The sequence below is a fragment of the Balaenoptera musculus genome, chromosome 6 (assembly GCF_009873245.2).
Source record: "Balaenoptera musculus isolate JJ_BM4_2016_0621 chromosome 6, mBalMus1.pri.v3, whole genome shotgun sequence".
NCBI classification, from domain to species: domain Eukaryota; kingdom Metazoa; phylum Chordata; class Mammalia; order Artiodactyla; family Balaenopteridae; genus Balaenoptera; species Balaenoptera musculus.
Genome location: NC_045790.1, coordinates 47990890 through 48008988, shown reverse-complemented (window position 1 = coordinate 48008988; position 18099 = coordinate 47990890). Strand labels below are relative to the sequence as shown.

Genomic DNA, 18099 nt, shown 5'->3' with positions numbered 1-18099 from the left:
AATAATCAGAGTTCTAAGGGCAGAGGATGACAATCTGCACAGACACAGAGGTGTGCAGACACAAGGCTGACCCATCCTTTCCCCAGCATCCTCTGGCAGAGAACCTAGATGACAGCATCTCTGCATTTCCCAATGGGGAACAGTTTTACTGTATGTATTCAGATATGGGCCAGAGTCTCTGCTGAGTTTATAAAGTTCAGAAAAGATGGCTAGTAAAATCTTGATTTTTGTTCATTTATGTCAATAAAAGCCCACTGAAGCTCAAAAAAAAAAAGGAGGCATCCTGATAGGGGCATAGGTTTTTTTTTTCAGCCTATGAAAACGTGCCCAGCAGGGTAGGCACGGAGCTGAGAAATGATGAGATTGAGGGACGGGGGAGAGAAGAGATGTCTTCTGCTCATCTCCCCTTTAGTCCTCTTTCTGGGGAAGGAAATAAAGGAGAGGAGAGAAGCATTTCTGTTCTTTTTTCTTCCCATGGGTAACCATGATCCTGCCACTTTTTCTTTTTAAGGCTCTTACAATCATTAATAAGTTGTTTTGGAAATTCTTTCAGTATCTTCATTCTTCCACTCTGGCCATATCTTAACATGAATGATTTTGTTATTCTGGCCTTGGCAGGGACAGAGAGACTTTCTGGGTGATATGTTTATTGTTGTAAGTGACACAAGGCAAGGATAATTTAGGACAGGTCAAAGGGCAAGTTTTTGTTTTGCAAAGCACCAGCGGGAAGAGGGCGGGCGTGTGGGGCTCCACTGGGGGCCTCAGAGCTAGGGGATGGGACAGGACGCCTGCTCCAGAGAAAGGATTTGTCCTCATTCTCCTGAGCTTGTGGGCAACAAGCAGAAAGCATCCCTCAACATCCAACCCTCCAAGTAACCAAATATTTCCAGGGCAATATCTGAAGCTGGCCTGTACTCTGTATCCCACAAGGCACTCTTGACTTCCTGCAAATTGGGTACAAAGAGAAGTGAAGACCAGCATCTAGAAACTGAACGTGATGTTTGTAATCCATTCCTCAACACTGCTCTTATCCCTTTCCTACCAATTACGTGTCTCTTATACATAAGCCTAGTTCCTTTCATGAGCATTGACTGTGGTTTCTTAAAACGGAAAGCAATGCTCCAGAATGATCCACTTCTCTTGTTGTGGTCTTTAGACTCATAGAAACAAAGAACGCTGTTTTCCTGGGGAAATGAAGCCCAAACTTTAAGGTTTATATTGTTTAGTAAGTCACAGGTTGAAAAACAGGTTGCATAGATTACATTTTTTTTCATGAATCAGGACCCAGAAACCTTGTGCTGACCTCAAATCATTTAATATAACTACTCAGCATAAAGGTGACCTGATTCAAGTCAAGAGTCAGATAAGACCCTCGACTCCCTCTCATTCTCAAGCTGCCCCTGTCCAGGGGTTCCCACAAAGCCGAGGAATCCCTGGGCTTCATTCCCCACATTGTGGGTCTTTTCTGCCCCATAACCCAGACATGGACTTCTTCCTTTGGATCTAGAAGACAGCAGCTTTTAGGAGGAATACTTCATGCCTCCAACCCACATTCTCAACAGAGGACACTTCCAGGCCTATCCTGGGGGAAACTGAATGAACTGGTGTTCTGCTTAGCCAGGGTCACCTGGGACCTTCACAGAAAAGCACAAAATTGCGAGGCAAAGGGGGAAGCAATAGGAAGAAATTTTACCAGGTCTTGCAAACCTGTAATGTGCGGGCATCGTGGTAGAACAATTTCACCTCCACCGCACAGCAATCCTGCCCTGTAGGGATGAGGAACTTGGGAGGCAGAGACGGCGCCCAGCTCTCAGGTCTCATGTGGGGACTAAGCTCTACAACCTGAAACACTGCCCAACTGACTCAAAGATGTTTCTACTCCTCTGGGTCACCAGTCACAGGTCATCACCTGGAGATCACTAACTGAGCTGTCAACAGCAGATTCTGTTAGAGCCCTGCAACATGTGGAACAACCCTGAGACTGATCATGTGTCCCCATCCCCTCAGTACAGATACCTCTGGCAGGCCTGACACGCTGAGCCACGGGGTTCAGTCTCCACACAGAGCTGGAGCTCAAGAATCAGAGTTGCTAAGTCAAGGGTAATGTAAAAGGAAATAGTCTTTGTTCATATTCCTGAGGAACGTTCAAGGGGACCCCAACTCAAACTCTATAGCATAATTTCAAAAAAGCTCAAGTTCTCTTTCACCACGACCAACATCACTACCACCACCCAAGCTGACCTGGAGATTCTGTGCAGAAGCCCAAAGCTCCTTTTTCTGCAGGAGCCACCCTCTTTCTAGTTATTATTTTCCTTTCATACTTAACTTAACCTCCCACCCTTTTGATGTAGATCAATTTACAATTCCCACTCCACAGCTCCCCCTTCCCCTGCCCCAGCCCCAAGCAAGAATCCTTTCTCCTTAAGAGGGGGTTAGGGAAAACTAAACAGGCTAATAAATGCAGGATCTTCTTTCAGAGATACAGGAAATTAACATTCAGGCATTAATAGCATGTATTGATAGTGCACGTCAATGCAATCTGAACGTTAGGTTAATGCTGTACATTACTCCATTAGTGGTGTGCATTTATACGTTCACACTATTGCCCTCACCTCGATGTGGTCAGGCCTTCCATTGGCGTGCACCCTTTCTGGTACTCCAGCTTGGGCTTGAAGGACTCTCTGGGCAGGTAAGAGTGATAGAGAGGGTAGTTCCCGGTATATTCGGAGAAAAGACATGGTTTCTCTGTTTTATCATAAATCTTGGTAGGGAGGTGTGGACAGTGATGCCGCCTAATTTAAGAAAAAGAAAAAAAAAAAAGGAACGTTAGGTTGGTTACCTTCTTGGGAAGAATACATTCAGTTTGCTACCTCCTCAAAATCTGACCCAGAGTATAAAATCATGACTGCCGGCATTGAAAACAGCAGTTTAACCCTTCCTTTTCTCTACTGAACTATGTGAAGCGGCCAGAATTTCTTAAATGATCTGTAACTGCAATTGGTCAGTTGTCAAAATTCCTTGAACCATAAAATGACGCGCAAGCATGGCTGATGACCAGCCATCACACGTGCCATGCTGCTTGTTTAAACGCTGAAATGCTTCCATACCGTAAGAGGTGAATGGCTGTGGCCCCCAAGGCATCTGACTGCCAACCTAGTCCCTCCCCTGAGACCCTCCCTCCCAATCACCCAGCAATTAAGGGCTTAACAGCTGCCCTAATGGGGGCTCCAAGGCTGTGCTCTAGGGCCAGGCTACTGTCTTCCCTCATTAGTTCCTGGGTCAGTTCACAATATCACCCTCGCACACAAGTGGCATCACACGTAGCAGAACCACCTCAGTTCTGAGTATACTAAACACCACTGACTATGTGAAACCATTTCTACATTGAAAGTCTGGCTCCTTTATTCTTTCAGGTCTCACTTCAATTGTTGCCTCCTTAGGCTTCCACTAATCATCTTTACCTAAAATACACCCCTCCACGCCCTCACCTCTCAAACAGAGTTTCTCTCATCACGTGGATGCCTTTCCCATCACTTACTCTTATCTGTAACTGGCACATTTGTGGCTGAGTTTATTATGTGTCTCATCTATCAAGCTCAGAACCTTTTTCTATCTTGTTCACTGCTACAGCCCTAGTACCTCTCATATCCTGCCTGGCACAGAGTAGGCATTCAATAAACATTTATTAAACGAATACTGAACATATGAATGAATGATTAAATAAACTTTATGCCTCATTATGCAGGTAGATGATAGATAATAATTTGAAGTTATAATTTATAGTGAGTTTTTCCATTTGACATGCATGGTAATAAATGACCTGATTATTCTACTTACAGGTGAATAAAGGGCAGCTATTTGAGCTGTCCAAAACAAAGTAGTATATCAATTATTTAAATGCCCACATACAATCCTTGTAAACCAGCTAGGGTACCTCTAATCATCAGACACCAGCACATCAACAAAACTCCATGTTAGCGATCTCCAACTTAGTTATATCCAGAAATGGCATAGAATTTTTAAAAATGTTTTACACTAAACTGATTCTGATTACAGAAACTAAGATACACAGTATTCTGGTGCAGCACATCAGAGAAAAGAGAAAAAGAAACAGACATACAGAGAACTCATCACTGCTCCAATCAAAAGCTGGTTTCTAGGCAACAATTAGCGTGCTGCTCCCATTGTTAATAAGTTCAACCCTCTACATAAACATTGCTGCCACCACTGTTATTACTGTGTGCCTCTCTTCAACCTCCAGCCACCGCCCTGCCACCCAACCCCCCGGGGGAAAATGGTCAACACCTGCATGGTTTGTATGGATAGAGCTGCACATGAACAAGTTTATCCCTATTTTCATTTCACGTGTAGATTTGTGTATCAGATTAGGATTCCTACAAACCTCAAATCAAAAGCCAAGAAATGCTGGTTACTCAAAAATACCTCTGCAGATATATTTTATTCAGCCACACTCTGAGAGAAAAAAATCAAGATTTTATTAAGGGTAACTTAAGATGGTACAAATTTGTTATATTTACTTTTCACTTTTGCTATTATAAAAGTACTACTGGTTCATGGTGAATGTTTTCTATTTTCCTAATTTACAAGAAAATCTTCCATAAAATGCAGTCCTTATGATACGAATATCTGAATTTCAGTGTCAAATACCCTGAAAAGTTTCCTTTTCCTTTTTTTAAAATGTACGTTGTTGGCATTTAATGTGCAAAGATCCATAGTTATATTTTATATATATTTAATGAAGTATCTCCTAAGCATAGGTACACAAATGAGTGCTTTCTTTTGTTTACTAAGAAACACATTTCCCACAGTATATGTTAGACGTTATTACCATTTCTATGCTCGGAATCAGTCCAATTATCTGAGATTTCAATTTGGGCCAATTAGTACCCTATCATTTGAGGATTCCTACAAACCTCAAATCAAAAGCCAAGAAATGCTGGCGACCCAAAAATACCTCTGCAGATATATTTTATTCACCCATACTCTGAGAGAGAAATCAAGACTTTATTAAGGGTAACTTAGATTCAGGCACTTGCAATAAAGTGAACTCCACAGGCCTAACAGTATTTTCCCTCTCTAGTGCCCTTGTTTTTTAAACCAGTAAAACTTTGTTTTTATATAACCCCCTTTCTACATTGTTACTTTTTAAAAATGTAACATATTGTAAAGGCTCATTCCAAAAGAAAAATAAATTAAATGGCAAGAAACTACATTGCAACTGGTATTATAAGAGGGGATTTCAGTATAGCAACACACTTGCATCCAGACATTGATGTTCCATTAAATGGAATTACATCTAATATATATTTATAGGGCAGATTTTATTTATTTGACACGTTGGTAGTTAACTAAGACCTTGTCTCACTTTGAAACATCAAAAACACTCAACCGAAAGTCAACTTTTCATTGCCTAGTATACTCATGGTGCCACCCTCTTTCCTCACCTGTGCCCACCCCAGCTTGAATGTCCCTCTCAAGACAGGAAGCACGGTGTATTCACCTTGTTGGTGAAGTTTAAAGGCGGAACCCCTTTATCCAGGAGTTCCTCAAGCATAAAGACCAAGTCTTCAACTTCTGTGTTCTGGAAACTAGCCCAATACCTGATATATTTTATTTAATAGCAGATGGATAGTGTATAAGAGGATGAACTGATGAAAGAAAGATATTTACAAAGACATGACTGATTTGTTCTAACATTAGTAGAGCCAAAAGGGAAAATACAGATCAGATTCTCAGTTTTTATGGACCTAGACAGTGTCTAAATAAAGTTTATGGGATCACCATGCATGGGGTATTCAAAAGCAGTCTTAACAGTCATGAACCAAAGAAAGGAGAGACCTATTCTCCCAGCTCTCTGATGCTTGTATCATTTTAAAGGAGCTGGTGGGCCACCTTGCTCAGGAGCACACTGAAACAAGCCAAGATGGGCCAACAGACAGAGAAGAGAAGGAGAGTAAGAAGGTTTCCTTAATCTATCAGAACTCTGAAGTCTTTCCACTCCAAGAATTACTAAAGGACCACAAGTAAGAGGAAATAATCCCGGCTTTTTCTGACATTTGGTAAAGGGAGCAGTAGAGACCTTTCAATGGAACCCAGAAAAAGTTAATAGTTGTCACCAAGCTAGAATCATAGAATTTTTTAATTGAAAGGGGCCATGGAAAATATCTGATCTAATGTCCCCACTACACAGATGAAGTATAAGCTCAGAGAACCATGTATGTAACCTAGCCATAGAGAGAACCTAGGTCTCCATCACATCTGAATGACCAAGTATGTTTCCTGAGGTGCACCCAGCTCAAAGCCCTCTAGGACTCAGATGACCCTAGAATGGATGATAGAACTTTAAGTAGATAACAAGTCCCTCCAGAATAGCACCATCCAATAGAAACAGAAGGCAAGCCATGAATGAGAACCACACATGTCATTTTAAATTTTCTAGCAGCCACATTAAAAAGGTAAAAAGCAGGTGGACTTAATTTTAATATTTTACCTTTAATCCAATCTATCCAAAATACCATTTCAACATGTAATCAATACCAAAAATTGAGATATTTTATTTTCTTACTATGTCTTCAAATTCCAGTGCGTGTCTCACATTGACAGCACATGTCAGGACGACCACGTTTCAAGTGCTCAACAGCCATATGTGGCGGTGGCTTCCCTACTGGGAAGTGCAGGTACAGACAAAAGAACTGCAAGCACCCTGGTGCTGGAAGCTCCCCTACAGATGGAGGAAAGACAAAGATGCTTAGAAATATTTTTGTTGACAAATAGAGTATTTGCCTCTTAGACTCTCTGACCTGCCTTCATGTGATACAATCAAAGGCATTAAAAGACACGAAAAATTAGTTGGAGGATTTTTTTCATTATCTCCTCACTCCACAGAGCTGAGCTTCAGTTTTATGCACCTGGAATGCACCCTGTAGCTGCTCTCTTTCCTGCCACCTCCACTTTTCCAACATGTTTCCCTTCCTTCAAGGCCCATCTTGAATGCTGCTTCCACCACCACCATCACCGCCATCACCACCACCACAGGAAGCTACTGATGATCCCACTGTGCCCTGCTACTGGCCGTGACTCTCTCTCCTCTGACTGTGCATGGTGTAGTGTCCCTGCCTCTTTCAGGACCCTTTACCTTCTGCTCTGGCTTGCATGGTCCTCTACTTATAAATTTTCAGGTTAAGAATTTTCATGGTTGCAAACAAAGCTGTTCATCAGGGGGAAAGCATGGTAATTCTTCCTGCCCCCAAGAGGCAGCATGAACAGTAGCTACTAGAATATAACTTTGGACTTTTCAAACAAATGAACTTTCAGTAGTTCTTTAGAAGCCAACCTGTTTGTAAGCAGAACAGCTTTTGGTGGATATGGGTGACTCGTCTTGCCTCTCCCATGGTCTTTTAGAATCCCCCGCTGAGCCCAGCCTGCTGTGGGCAGTGAGGAGGGCTCTCCGCTCCAGGGGGCAGAGGGCATGGCAGAAGGAGACTCTGGAGGCAGGGAGATGGAGGTTTCCAATCCTAGCTCTGTCACTGACTGCTTGTGTAATGTGGAGGACATTATTTAACTCTTCTGAACTTCGATTTCCTCCTCTGTAATTTGTGGCTAACAACTTCTACCATTTAGTGTGATCGTGTGACTTTTTCCTCAGATACCAGAGGGAAAACGCCTAGCCCAGTCTAAGGCAAGCACTCTGATTAAGAGGCTATGTTTATTGAGCAACTACTGTACACCACATGGGCTAGGAGTTCTGTATCTCATCCCATCTAATCCTTACAGCAACACTATGATGGAAGCACTCTTATTTTCCTCATCTTACAAACATCAAGACTGAGATTTAAGAGATGTGATCTCACTCAAGGTGACAGAGCCAGATGGTAATGAAGTCAGGACTAGAACCCCAGGCCTTCTGCCTGGTTCCAAAGCCTGTGCTCTTAATCACAGCCATACACTGTGTGGCTTAATGGGATGCCAGCCTGTACCAAACACCTCTGTTTCCTGGCTGCTCTGATAAGCCTAAGGGCAGTCAATTAATAGGCAGTTCTTAGACCTACCCATTCCCCGTCCCCCTAGCTACACTCAGCCTTCCAGGACAGGATGTGCTCCTCTTTTCCGAGGACCCCAAAACCATTCTAATATAAACCAACAAATAGATGCAATTCCAATTGCTTTTCAAAACGCTGATCATTCCACAGAACTTTCTTTACTGTCTAAACAAGACAGTCTCATTAGACAAAGTCATAACAGTAACAACCAGGAAAACAAAGAACATGGAACGCCGGGTCTCAAAGGACCCTCAAGATCAGCCAACCCTTCAGCTTCGTCAGGCAGGTGTGGGCACTGAGATGGAGGGACGCCAAGCTTCTGGCCAAGGTCACACAGCTGGTCAGCGGCAGCGTCCACCCCGGGTCCCACACCACCTCCCACATAACTGACTTCCATTTACAACCTGACTTAAAACTCCAAGTGCAGACTCTTCAAGGATTTGCAGCCCAGTTTTCCTTTTGTCCGGTAGTTGGGAGCCTGTGACCTGTCACAGCTGCCATGCGAGGGAGGAAAACACTTAGAGCGGAAAATGCATTCTTGGTCTAGAAGAGGCGAAGGTGCCAACCATCACCAAACCTCAAGTCAAAAAGTCATCATTCTATGCCGATGGTTTAGAATGATTTCAGGGTATCTGGAATAACAAGAACTCTGAGATCCTAGAGGCAGGGTCCTCTCAGAGGAGGACCAACATCTCTGGAACGGTCTTCTCCCTGAACAGTTCACAAAGCCAACCCAATTAGCCTCTGAGGATGGACAAAGCCGGTGTTTTTCCCAACGTGCATGTGTATCTACCTGCAGTAGCTTATAAACTTCTAAAATGTTTACTAAACTTTGTTCTCTCCTATTTAGAATATACCCAGAGGCAAAGGGATAAGTGAGAATGCTTTTATGAACTGCAAAATAAGACCATTGTTGAACATACATAGATATATTTCATACCAATCTTAAGACAAGACGACTCACATTCCCCCTACCTACATCTCCTACCTAGATCTTTAAAGAAACGTTGAATTGTGAGAACTCTGAATAACTCCAGCTTATACCCTGCCCATGGTGCTAGGAAATTGGGCAGGGATTATAAACTGAACCTTTGGTGGTGACTAATCCTTCAGGGGACCAGATTCTGGGTAACAGAAAGCAGGGCCATCTGGTACAAATATGACAGATAGATGCAACTGATGTACCAACTAGCAGTGGCTGCCTGGGAGCCACACTGAAAAATTCATAGGTCACAGCCAAGTTTAGTGAGGATGACCGTCTTGATTGATTAGCCATGTCTGTCAAGGGTGCTGGGGTGGGAAGTGGGGATGGGTGATAAATATATGAATGAACCTATCAACAAAAGGCAAGGAAAGGGAGGGAGGGAATTCTGGTGGAAATGTCCTAAGTGGTGACTTACAGGAATCACACGTTTGGAAGACATCTAGAAACAACAAAGCCATAAGAATATAAAGTTGCCAAGATGAGAAAAAAGGAATAAAAACAAGGCCAAAATCTTGAAGAACACCACATTTAGGAAGCAGGATAAAGAAGTCTCAGGAGGAAAACACTGACAAAAAGAAGAAAATTCGGTGACAGATCAAAGAAAAGATTTTAAGTGTTCAACAGTTGAATGCCTCAGAAAAATATCACATGGTGACTAGAAAGCAGCTTCAGCAGAGTGGCTGTGCTGGATCCAAGGAACGGATGCCGCTGAGGAAGTGAAGGAGGGGAGAGAGACCATGCTGAAAAATCTGGTGACAAAACCAACAAGAAAAGTCCAACAGGAGTTCAAGAAATTACCCAGGACATACACAAGAACTGTGAACTATGTGATTATCATCATGCGGTATTGGGTAAAAGACGTGAAATCAGATCATCTTTGTAGGTAGAGGAACAGAGTAGCAGACAGGGATTCTTTGATGAGCAAAAACAATTGCTGGAGCCAGAGCCTGGACTACAGAGGAGATATGATTAAGGGGGGGAAGGCGGGCGGGGTTCAAGAGACAATTTGAGAGGAGAGATGGGAATCTGAGCAGCACCAGTCTGGTGGCCTTGACCCAGGACACAAAGGCATCGAGAGAAAGAAAGCGGATGAAATGAAGAGGTTCAAGGCATGCACAGGGCACTCTAGGGAGTGTGTTGAAGGGGCAGCTAGAAAAGAGTGCAGACTCGCTTCCAAGGAGTAGTGATGCCAAGGGAGAGGGGCCCAACTAGGACCTTGTGCAGCAATGCTCAGAAGCTCTGAGGGAAGATACTCTGGTTCAGCAGACTGTGAGGCAGAGGGCCTTGTGGGATGGCAGGCACCAATGAGAGGAGCTCTGCTGGGGCGTGTAGCCATCAGGCTGAGTGGGCAGGAGGGCAGTCAGTGAGAGCCAATGGTCCTTTGAAAAGCCAAGAGCCTGGAGAGAGCAGCAGACAGTATGTCCAGAGCCACAGAAGAGCACCCCAGGGGCTCTCCCTGTCCCTTCCTCCTTGGCAGTCAAAAGGAAGAAGAGTTTCTTCAGTGAAAAAAAATAGATGAATTGAGGAAACCTCTTCAAGAAGGTGCAACTGGTCAAGGCATCCTGAGGAGACACAGGGCAGGCATTTTGGCAATGGCCCCACTGAGTCTTGGAGAGACACACAGAAAGGACCATGCCAGTCACCAAGGCACCTTCTCTTTCCACTTCTTAGACAACCAACGCTCTGGGGGAAGGCAGGTGCCACCTGGGCTGTTCCAACTTGGCATGTCTCCTCCCCACCAGCCCTGACAACACTCTACCCAGACCCCTAGTCCTACCTGACCCCTTTCACTGCCTTCAGATTTCAGCTCAAAAATCCCTCCTGCCAGGAGGACTTCCCAGATCACGGCCACTCTGCTCATCCCCCCATTCTCACACCGCATGCTGGCAGCCCCCTGCTCAGTCTGACGTCCTGGCAGGCAGGTCTTGGGTACCACTGCCTTCGTGCCTGGCACACGGTGGGCATTGATACTCGATTGCTGAAAGCAGGCAAGAAGAACAGGGGCAAGTACCATATGCAGCTAAGTCGTGTCCATTGTGGCCTGAGCAAGCAGCACACCTAACAAACTGTTTAAAAAGAAAACCCAGTGGCTAGATTCATATTTGTTTACCCTTGTGGCATGGCGCTTCCTAGGTAAACATAGCTTAGAAATTGGTTTTAAAAAAACAAATCCTTGACCCAATCTCAAATCACACACATACATAATTTGAGCTGGATCACAACAAACCCTAACGTGCAAGCTAGAATTACAAAGTTTTTAGGGGAAAACACAGGCAAATACCTTTGTAAGAGTAGAAGGCAAAGATTTCTTAGGTCACAGAAAATAATAACCATAAAAGAAGAAATTGGTTAAGTTAGACAAAGTCAAAAGCTTCTGCTCATCAAAGATACATTTAAGAAAATAAGCAAGCCACACATTTGGAAATATTTGCAAAACAGATATCTAGCAAAGGACTGTTATCCAGGATATATAAAATCATCTATAACTCAACAATAAAGACACAAAAGTAACAAGCAAAAATCTGAACAGACACAAAAGATATAAATGGACAATAAACATATACAAAAGTGCTTAACATCATGAGTCATCAGGGAGAGACAAGTTTAAACCACAATGAGATACCACTACACACATACCAGAACAGCTAAAATTAAAAAGACTAACAAAACCTACTGTTGGCTAAGTAGAGTACCAGCATTGTCATTCACTGTTGGTAGGGATGTAAAATGGTCCAAACCAATTTGGCAAAAGCTATGGCAGTTCCTACATGCTGGCCTACCTCCCAGCCCAGCAATTCAATTCCTAGGAATTTATCCAAAGAAATAAAAGCCATACATTCACAAAAAGGAGTTGGACAAGAATATCCAAAGAAGCTAATTCATATACCCAAAAAATAGAAACAGCCCAGGCATCCATCAATGGGAGGATAGATAAATCGTGGTATCATCATTCAATGGAATACTAATCAGCAATAAAAAGAAGCAAACTACTTGCAGCCACAAAGCAGCAGACACATAACAGCATGGATGAATCCCACGAACACTTTTGTTGAGTGAACAGAATCAAGAGTGCATACTTTATGATTCCATTTATATGAAATTCTGGAACAGTATGAACTAACCTATAATAGAAAAAAAATCAGCTCAGTGGTTACCACAAGGAGAGAGAGATAAGAGAATGATTGGGAAGGAGTATGCAGGAACTTTCTGGGGCGCAGGTATGGTTCTACATCTTGATAGGGATTGGAGTTACACAGGCACATGAATTTGTCAAAATTCAGCCAACACCTCAAGATCTGTGCATGTCATTGTAAATTTATCTCAAACGAAAAAGGAAACCAATACTAAACTGTTAATGACACGAATGCTGAACTATTTAGGGGAGAAGTTTACTGATCTATGTGATTTACTTTGAAATACATAAACGAGACGGACTGACAGATGGATGGAGGGATAATGGGAGGACTAGATGGAGAGGTGTGTCGATGCGGATGATAGCATCTAGGCAGTGGATATACAGCCGTGCACTTTCAAAATTCTCAACTTTGTCATATGCTCAAAAAATTTTTTATTTTTTATTTTTTTTTGGCTGTGTTGGGTCTTCTTTGCTGCACGTGGGCTTTCTCTAGTTGCGGCGAGTGGGGGCTACTCTTCATTGCAGTGCACAGGCTTCTCACTGCAGTGGCTTCTCTTGTTGAGGAGCACAAGCTCTAGGCACGCGGGCTTCAGTAGTTGTGGCACACAGGCTCAGTAGCTCTGGCTCACAGGCTCTAGAGTGCAGGCTCAGTAGTTGTGGTGCACGGGCTTAGTTGCTTGGCAGCATGTGGGATCTTCCCGGACCAGGGCTTGAACCTGTGTCCCCTGCATTGGCAGGCGGACTCTTAACCACTGCACCACCAGGGAAGTCTGCTCAAAATTTTTCATAATAAAATGTTGGAGAGGAAAAAGAGCAAGAACAAGTTTCTAAAAATCCTCTGTAGATGTGATCATGGCATTGTGATTACATAATATAGTGTCCACACGTTTAGAGAAGCACGGTGAAGTACGTAGGGGTGAAATGACATGACGCCTGGAATTGATGGATGAATCAAATGTGACAAAATCTTGATAATTATTGATGCTGGAAGATAATTATTGACAGGGGTTCATCACTATTCTCATTTTTGCAGATTTAAATTTTTTTGATTAAAGAAATATTAAAACAAATCCCTAAGAGGCAGGGCCTACATGAAACAAGCATGTATCTGCTTCAGCAAGAGTTTCCCCGAGGCCAACACGGCTTTAATCCAACCACCTGGGACAAAACAGGATCTTGATTTAAGCTGATGATAAGTGCAGAGCCAGCAACCAAAGGAAGCTTTCCTTCTCACACTCTGAAGTCTGTGTCAGCTGCACCGGGCTTGTTCCCATGTGGCCTTTTAGGGTCCTCCAGCCAAAAAGCAGCAAGCTCACATACTTAACCGGAGTTTCACTCTCTTCTCAAGAAATTGAGTGAGTACCCCGTGCATTTCAGATGAAACCCAACAGCTGTGCTCAGCAAATCTTCCCAAGGCTCTCTTCCAGGCATTGCCAAAAAAAGAAAAAAAAAAAAACCAAAGCCTCTTTAATCCTTATTTTTAAATAATAACTGTCTTTGACCCACCACCTCACCCCTAACCCAAGATTGCGTTGATGCCGAGCACACTGTAATTATTCTTATCACAGCACTTACCCCACAGTGTTACAGAATGCTTGTTTGTTGCCCAGACTGGGCTCCTTGGTATGGGGAGTGGGAGGGTATCTTGTTCACTATTATATAACCAGCTAAGCACAATGCCTGGAACACCTACATGCTTCCTAAAATAGTTTTGGGTGGCTGGGTGAACAATTTGTAAAACGTGCACAGTTCACAGAGCTTTTCCATATGGTCTCCTTCTTCCTGCCATCCTAAGAGCTAAGCAGGGCAGAAATTATTCGCCTCCCCACAATATCCCAGATAAGGAAACAAGGCTAAGGGGGCATTCAAGATGCGCTCAATCTCACAGAACAATCAGTGGTAAAACCTGGGCCAGGGCCAATTTTGCTAACTCCTTGAGATGCTCTTTTCATCATATCAAATTCCTTTCGGAGGAAAATTCAAGTTGATCACTCAGAAGACGAGACACTTCTCTAACCACGATCAAAACGCTTGGAGTTAGGGATCCTGTGGCCTCTGAACTGACTAAATTTAAGAGTGAACAGGACCCAATGAGCATGGATCTTCCTCGGAAAGCGGGGAGAGTAAACAGCTGGATAAACGCCACTACCCATAAAACCCCAGATGTTCGGCTTGATGTTTCAACATATTAAATGTCTCATCTAATTAATTAAGGTAAAAAGACAACAGGGGCGCTGTACACCATGTTAATCTCCACCAGCCAGCTGACATCAGCTGCTCGACATGCATTAATCTGTTGCAAAATTTCTCCCTCCAAACACGCCCCTTCCCTCATTTTGCATAAACAACAACCAAGTGCTGTTTTCATAGCCCCTTTGGAAGGATCAGGGGCTGGCTAGGATTACCCTGAGCTGTCATCTATGAGGTCAAATTACCCCCAAGCAGCAGTTCACACAAAACTCGTCCTCTTCTCTTAGCTTCAAGTTGGGGGAAAGAACTGGAAGTTCTGGTGAATCTGTAAATAAAACACTGGCCATCAGCTGAGGTGCATGCCCTCCCCGAACCCATCCACGCACACATGAAATGCAGCCCAGGATTCCTGCTTTGAGTTTCAGCAGGTGAACTGGCAACAACTTGCACGGGGCCAAAGGTCCAAAGAGCAGGTCTCCAGGCACAGCTGTGCTCCATCCCCTTCAGAAAAGCAGCCCAGCGTCCCGTCTCTAGGGTACGAGCATGCTTTATGTGTCCTATACGGAGTTACCAACAGGCCTGGGAGCTGTCAAGGGCCTTGTGAATTACTGTGGAATTACCAGGAACTTCACTGTATTTATTGATATTCCATTGCCTTGGGCTCCAAAACTTGGTGCTGAGGTATCTTAGCCTCCATGCTAGGTTTTCAATGCCAAGGTCTTGTTGTGTGAAGATTTCTGGGAACCTTTCCTTCTCTAAATGTGGACCTGTCTCATGCTGTGGGTAATGAGGAGGAAATGGTTCCCATCACCTCTCCCCAGCCCCAGCCCTCCTACCCAATATCATTTCCCACCTAAGCAACCACAGAAAAGAGTACTTTTGTCCTTCACAGCAGCAAGTGGCCAAGCAAGACACGCAGACAGAACAGATCTGAATCTAGTAGCCAATGCCTAATTTCAACTGTGAGGATTTTCTCCACTGCTTGCTCATAAGCTACTGACTTTACCATCATAAACTGAGTATTCCCCGTGCCCCACTGCTGCTTGCTTCAATTCTAGAAACCTCTGGAATTTCAACTGATACCAAAATTTCAACTACTGTTATATCCTCCATCAAAAAAGATTTACCAATGCTAATCTACATTTTTTTGTCCTCTGCCTCTAAGGAGCTTCTCAAAATTTGAGCCAAACCTCCTATAATGTCATTAAAGTGAAAGAAAAATAATTTAAACAATGAGTGGAATGATTTTAGAAAAGTAGCCTTATTGAGCTAAATTTATTCCTTTGAGTACCAGAAATATTTTTAAACAAGCATTTGATTCTTAGGGACTGAAGTCCCTGTTACAAGATCACCCCCCCTCAAAAAAAAGCAGGAGGCTGAATTTCCAGTTTAATTATGACCACAGATGAGCAGCTGGAATGAAATTACTTCACTGTGCTGTGTGTTCATAATTCATCATATCCAAGTGATCTCTGACTTCATTAATGATTTTTCTCTACTTCTCCTCAGATGTTTAGCTTAAAGGGAAATTTTTTAAATTACCTCTTTCCAACTGTACTTTTTCAATATACTCTTCACTCTGGAAATTCAAGTTTACTGATATTAACTTTATACTGATAGTGTAAAACGCACTCCTTCAATAAAACATGACCTTATAAAATGTTAAAGGCAACCCACTCTTATCTCTGAACAAATATCCTGCTTTATATCAACTGCCCAATAACCAATAACAAAAGATTCAAGTTTTACTTTGTTACCTGACAAACACACAAAGATTTCTGGCATAAAAAACCGAGTTACAGGGCTTCCCTGGTGGCGCAGTGGTTAGGAATCTGCCTGCCAATGCAGGGGACACGGGTTCGAGCCCTGGTCTGGGAAGATCCCACATGCCGCGGAGCAACTAGGCCCGTGAGCCACAACTGCTGAGCCTGCACATCTGGAGCCTGTGCTCCGCAACAAGAGAGACCGCGACAGTGAGAGGCCTGCACACCGCGATGAAGAGTGGCCCCCGCTCACCGCAACTGGAGAAAGCCCTCGCACAGAAACGAAGACCCAACACAGCTATAAATAAATAAATAAATAAATTTAATAAAATTTAAAAAAATAAAATAAAACCGAGTTACAGAAATTGTACTTTTTCCTTTTTAGGTTTATATGTTTTAGCTAAAATCAGAACTTGTTAAACCCCTTGGGCTTCTGGAAGAATGCAGCGGATTTAAAGAGCATTTCTTACTGGACCTCCCAGATGCTGGCAAAGTCCTAGGGAAAGAGGAGGTTAGGAGAGAACAGGCAGATATACACACACGATGGGTATTCATTCCGTTCTTGATTTCTGGTAGAAGACAGTCCTTTACCAAAAAAATTAGATTCACAAAAATAAAATTCTTGGCTTACTATCATCTTTGCGAAGTGACCTCCTCTTTCTCTTCTCAAACCACTGAGGAAATAAACACCATACGTTTCCATTAACCTGGATGAAAACTGTTCTCCATGGGGCCTTTGGCTTTTCATAAAGGTAGAAAATCCGTACACCGGTAGATTTGTACACCTTCAAAGGTAACAATATGAATACTCAACATTTATTGAGCACTGACTGTGTACAAGGCATAGCCCTTAACTCTTTATCTGTATTATCTCCATCTTTACAACAACCTGCCCTTAGACCAAAAGGCTTACAAAAGACCCAAGTCCTCAGGTTGTGAGTCAGGCTGCACAGAGCCCAGGGCTGCAAAGGGCAGTTAGAGGACCAGCTCAATGCAAAAGGCACACAAGGGCATGAACGAGGGAGTGGACCTGGGTGTCCATCTCTGAACCTCTAAGAAGCCTGAGGTGCCAAGGGTGGGCCTCCCCCAGGCTTCCGTCAGACTCCATCCCTTTCCTCATCCTCACCCCTTTGCTCTTCCCCTAGCTCTTTCTCTCCTCTTGGTGCCCACACTGCTCTAAACCTTGAGTCCTTCAGGATTGACGGCAGGGACCATCCCCAACCTAGACAACACTCAGGGAGAGAAAGCCCATTGAGAGAACACAGTGTCAGCGGCCTCAGGTACTCAGGAACCTAACCTTCTGCAACCAGACAAAGGAAAAGTGAAAGCTACTTCCCATAAACCTTTTCAGTAACTGGAATCAGGTCATAAGCCACACCCAGCAGCAAGGGGAGCTGCAAAGTCAAGGATCAGGTTTCTTTGGTCACCACAGTGGGCAACAGGCGAGACAGATGGGGATACTTTGAGTGGTCACCCAACAGAATCTGTTGTCAAAGTGATTCTAACAAAATAAGGCATTTTTATGTATTGTCATGTGGTACATGCAGGTACCATGTAAGCACTGGTGAAAACTCTAATGGAATGGTAATGGGTTTTAAGTATTCACAAAACTAATATGCACATTTATTTCCAGTAGCACACTATTAGAGAGGATTCTAAAGCACTAGCACCTTTACACTAGCAACTGTCTAGCAATTGTCAACATAGTTGCCGTAAAGTTGCACATCCCAATGGAGTTGGACAAAAATGTCATGAAATACTGCAAGCCAAATAGAATTTCAGAAATCACATAGGGGGACAAGAACTATTTACTCTGGAGTGTTGCCTTGTATTAGCTCTAACACACACACACACACACACACACACACACACGAATCTCAAACAAAATGAAGCAGCCAAAGCTCAGACTGTGTCTTGCACTTGTTCCCATCATTATATCATTATACCTCCTGGTTAAAGGGTCCC

General features: G+C 43.4%; 1 protein-coding gene across 1 annotated transcript in view; it reads right to left on the bottom strand.

Annotated features, from left to right (window-relative positions):
• Window positions 1-18099, bottom strand: part of SAXO1 (stabilizer of axonemal microtubules 1) — a 95011-nt gene that overhangs the window by 28200 nt on the left and 48712 nt on the right. The window contains exon 2 of the mRNA XM_036856320.1: window positions 2613-2792. Within this exon, the coding sequence (XP_036712215.1) occupies window positions 2613-2792 (180 nt within the window). The remainder of the gene's footprint in view (window positions 1-2612; window positions 2793-18099) is intronic.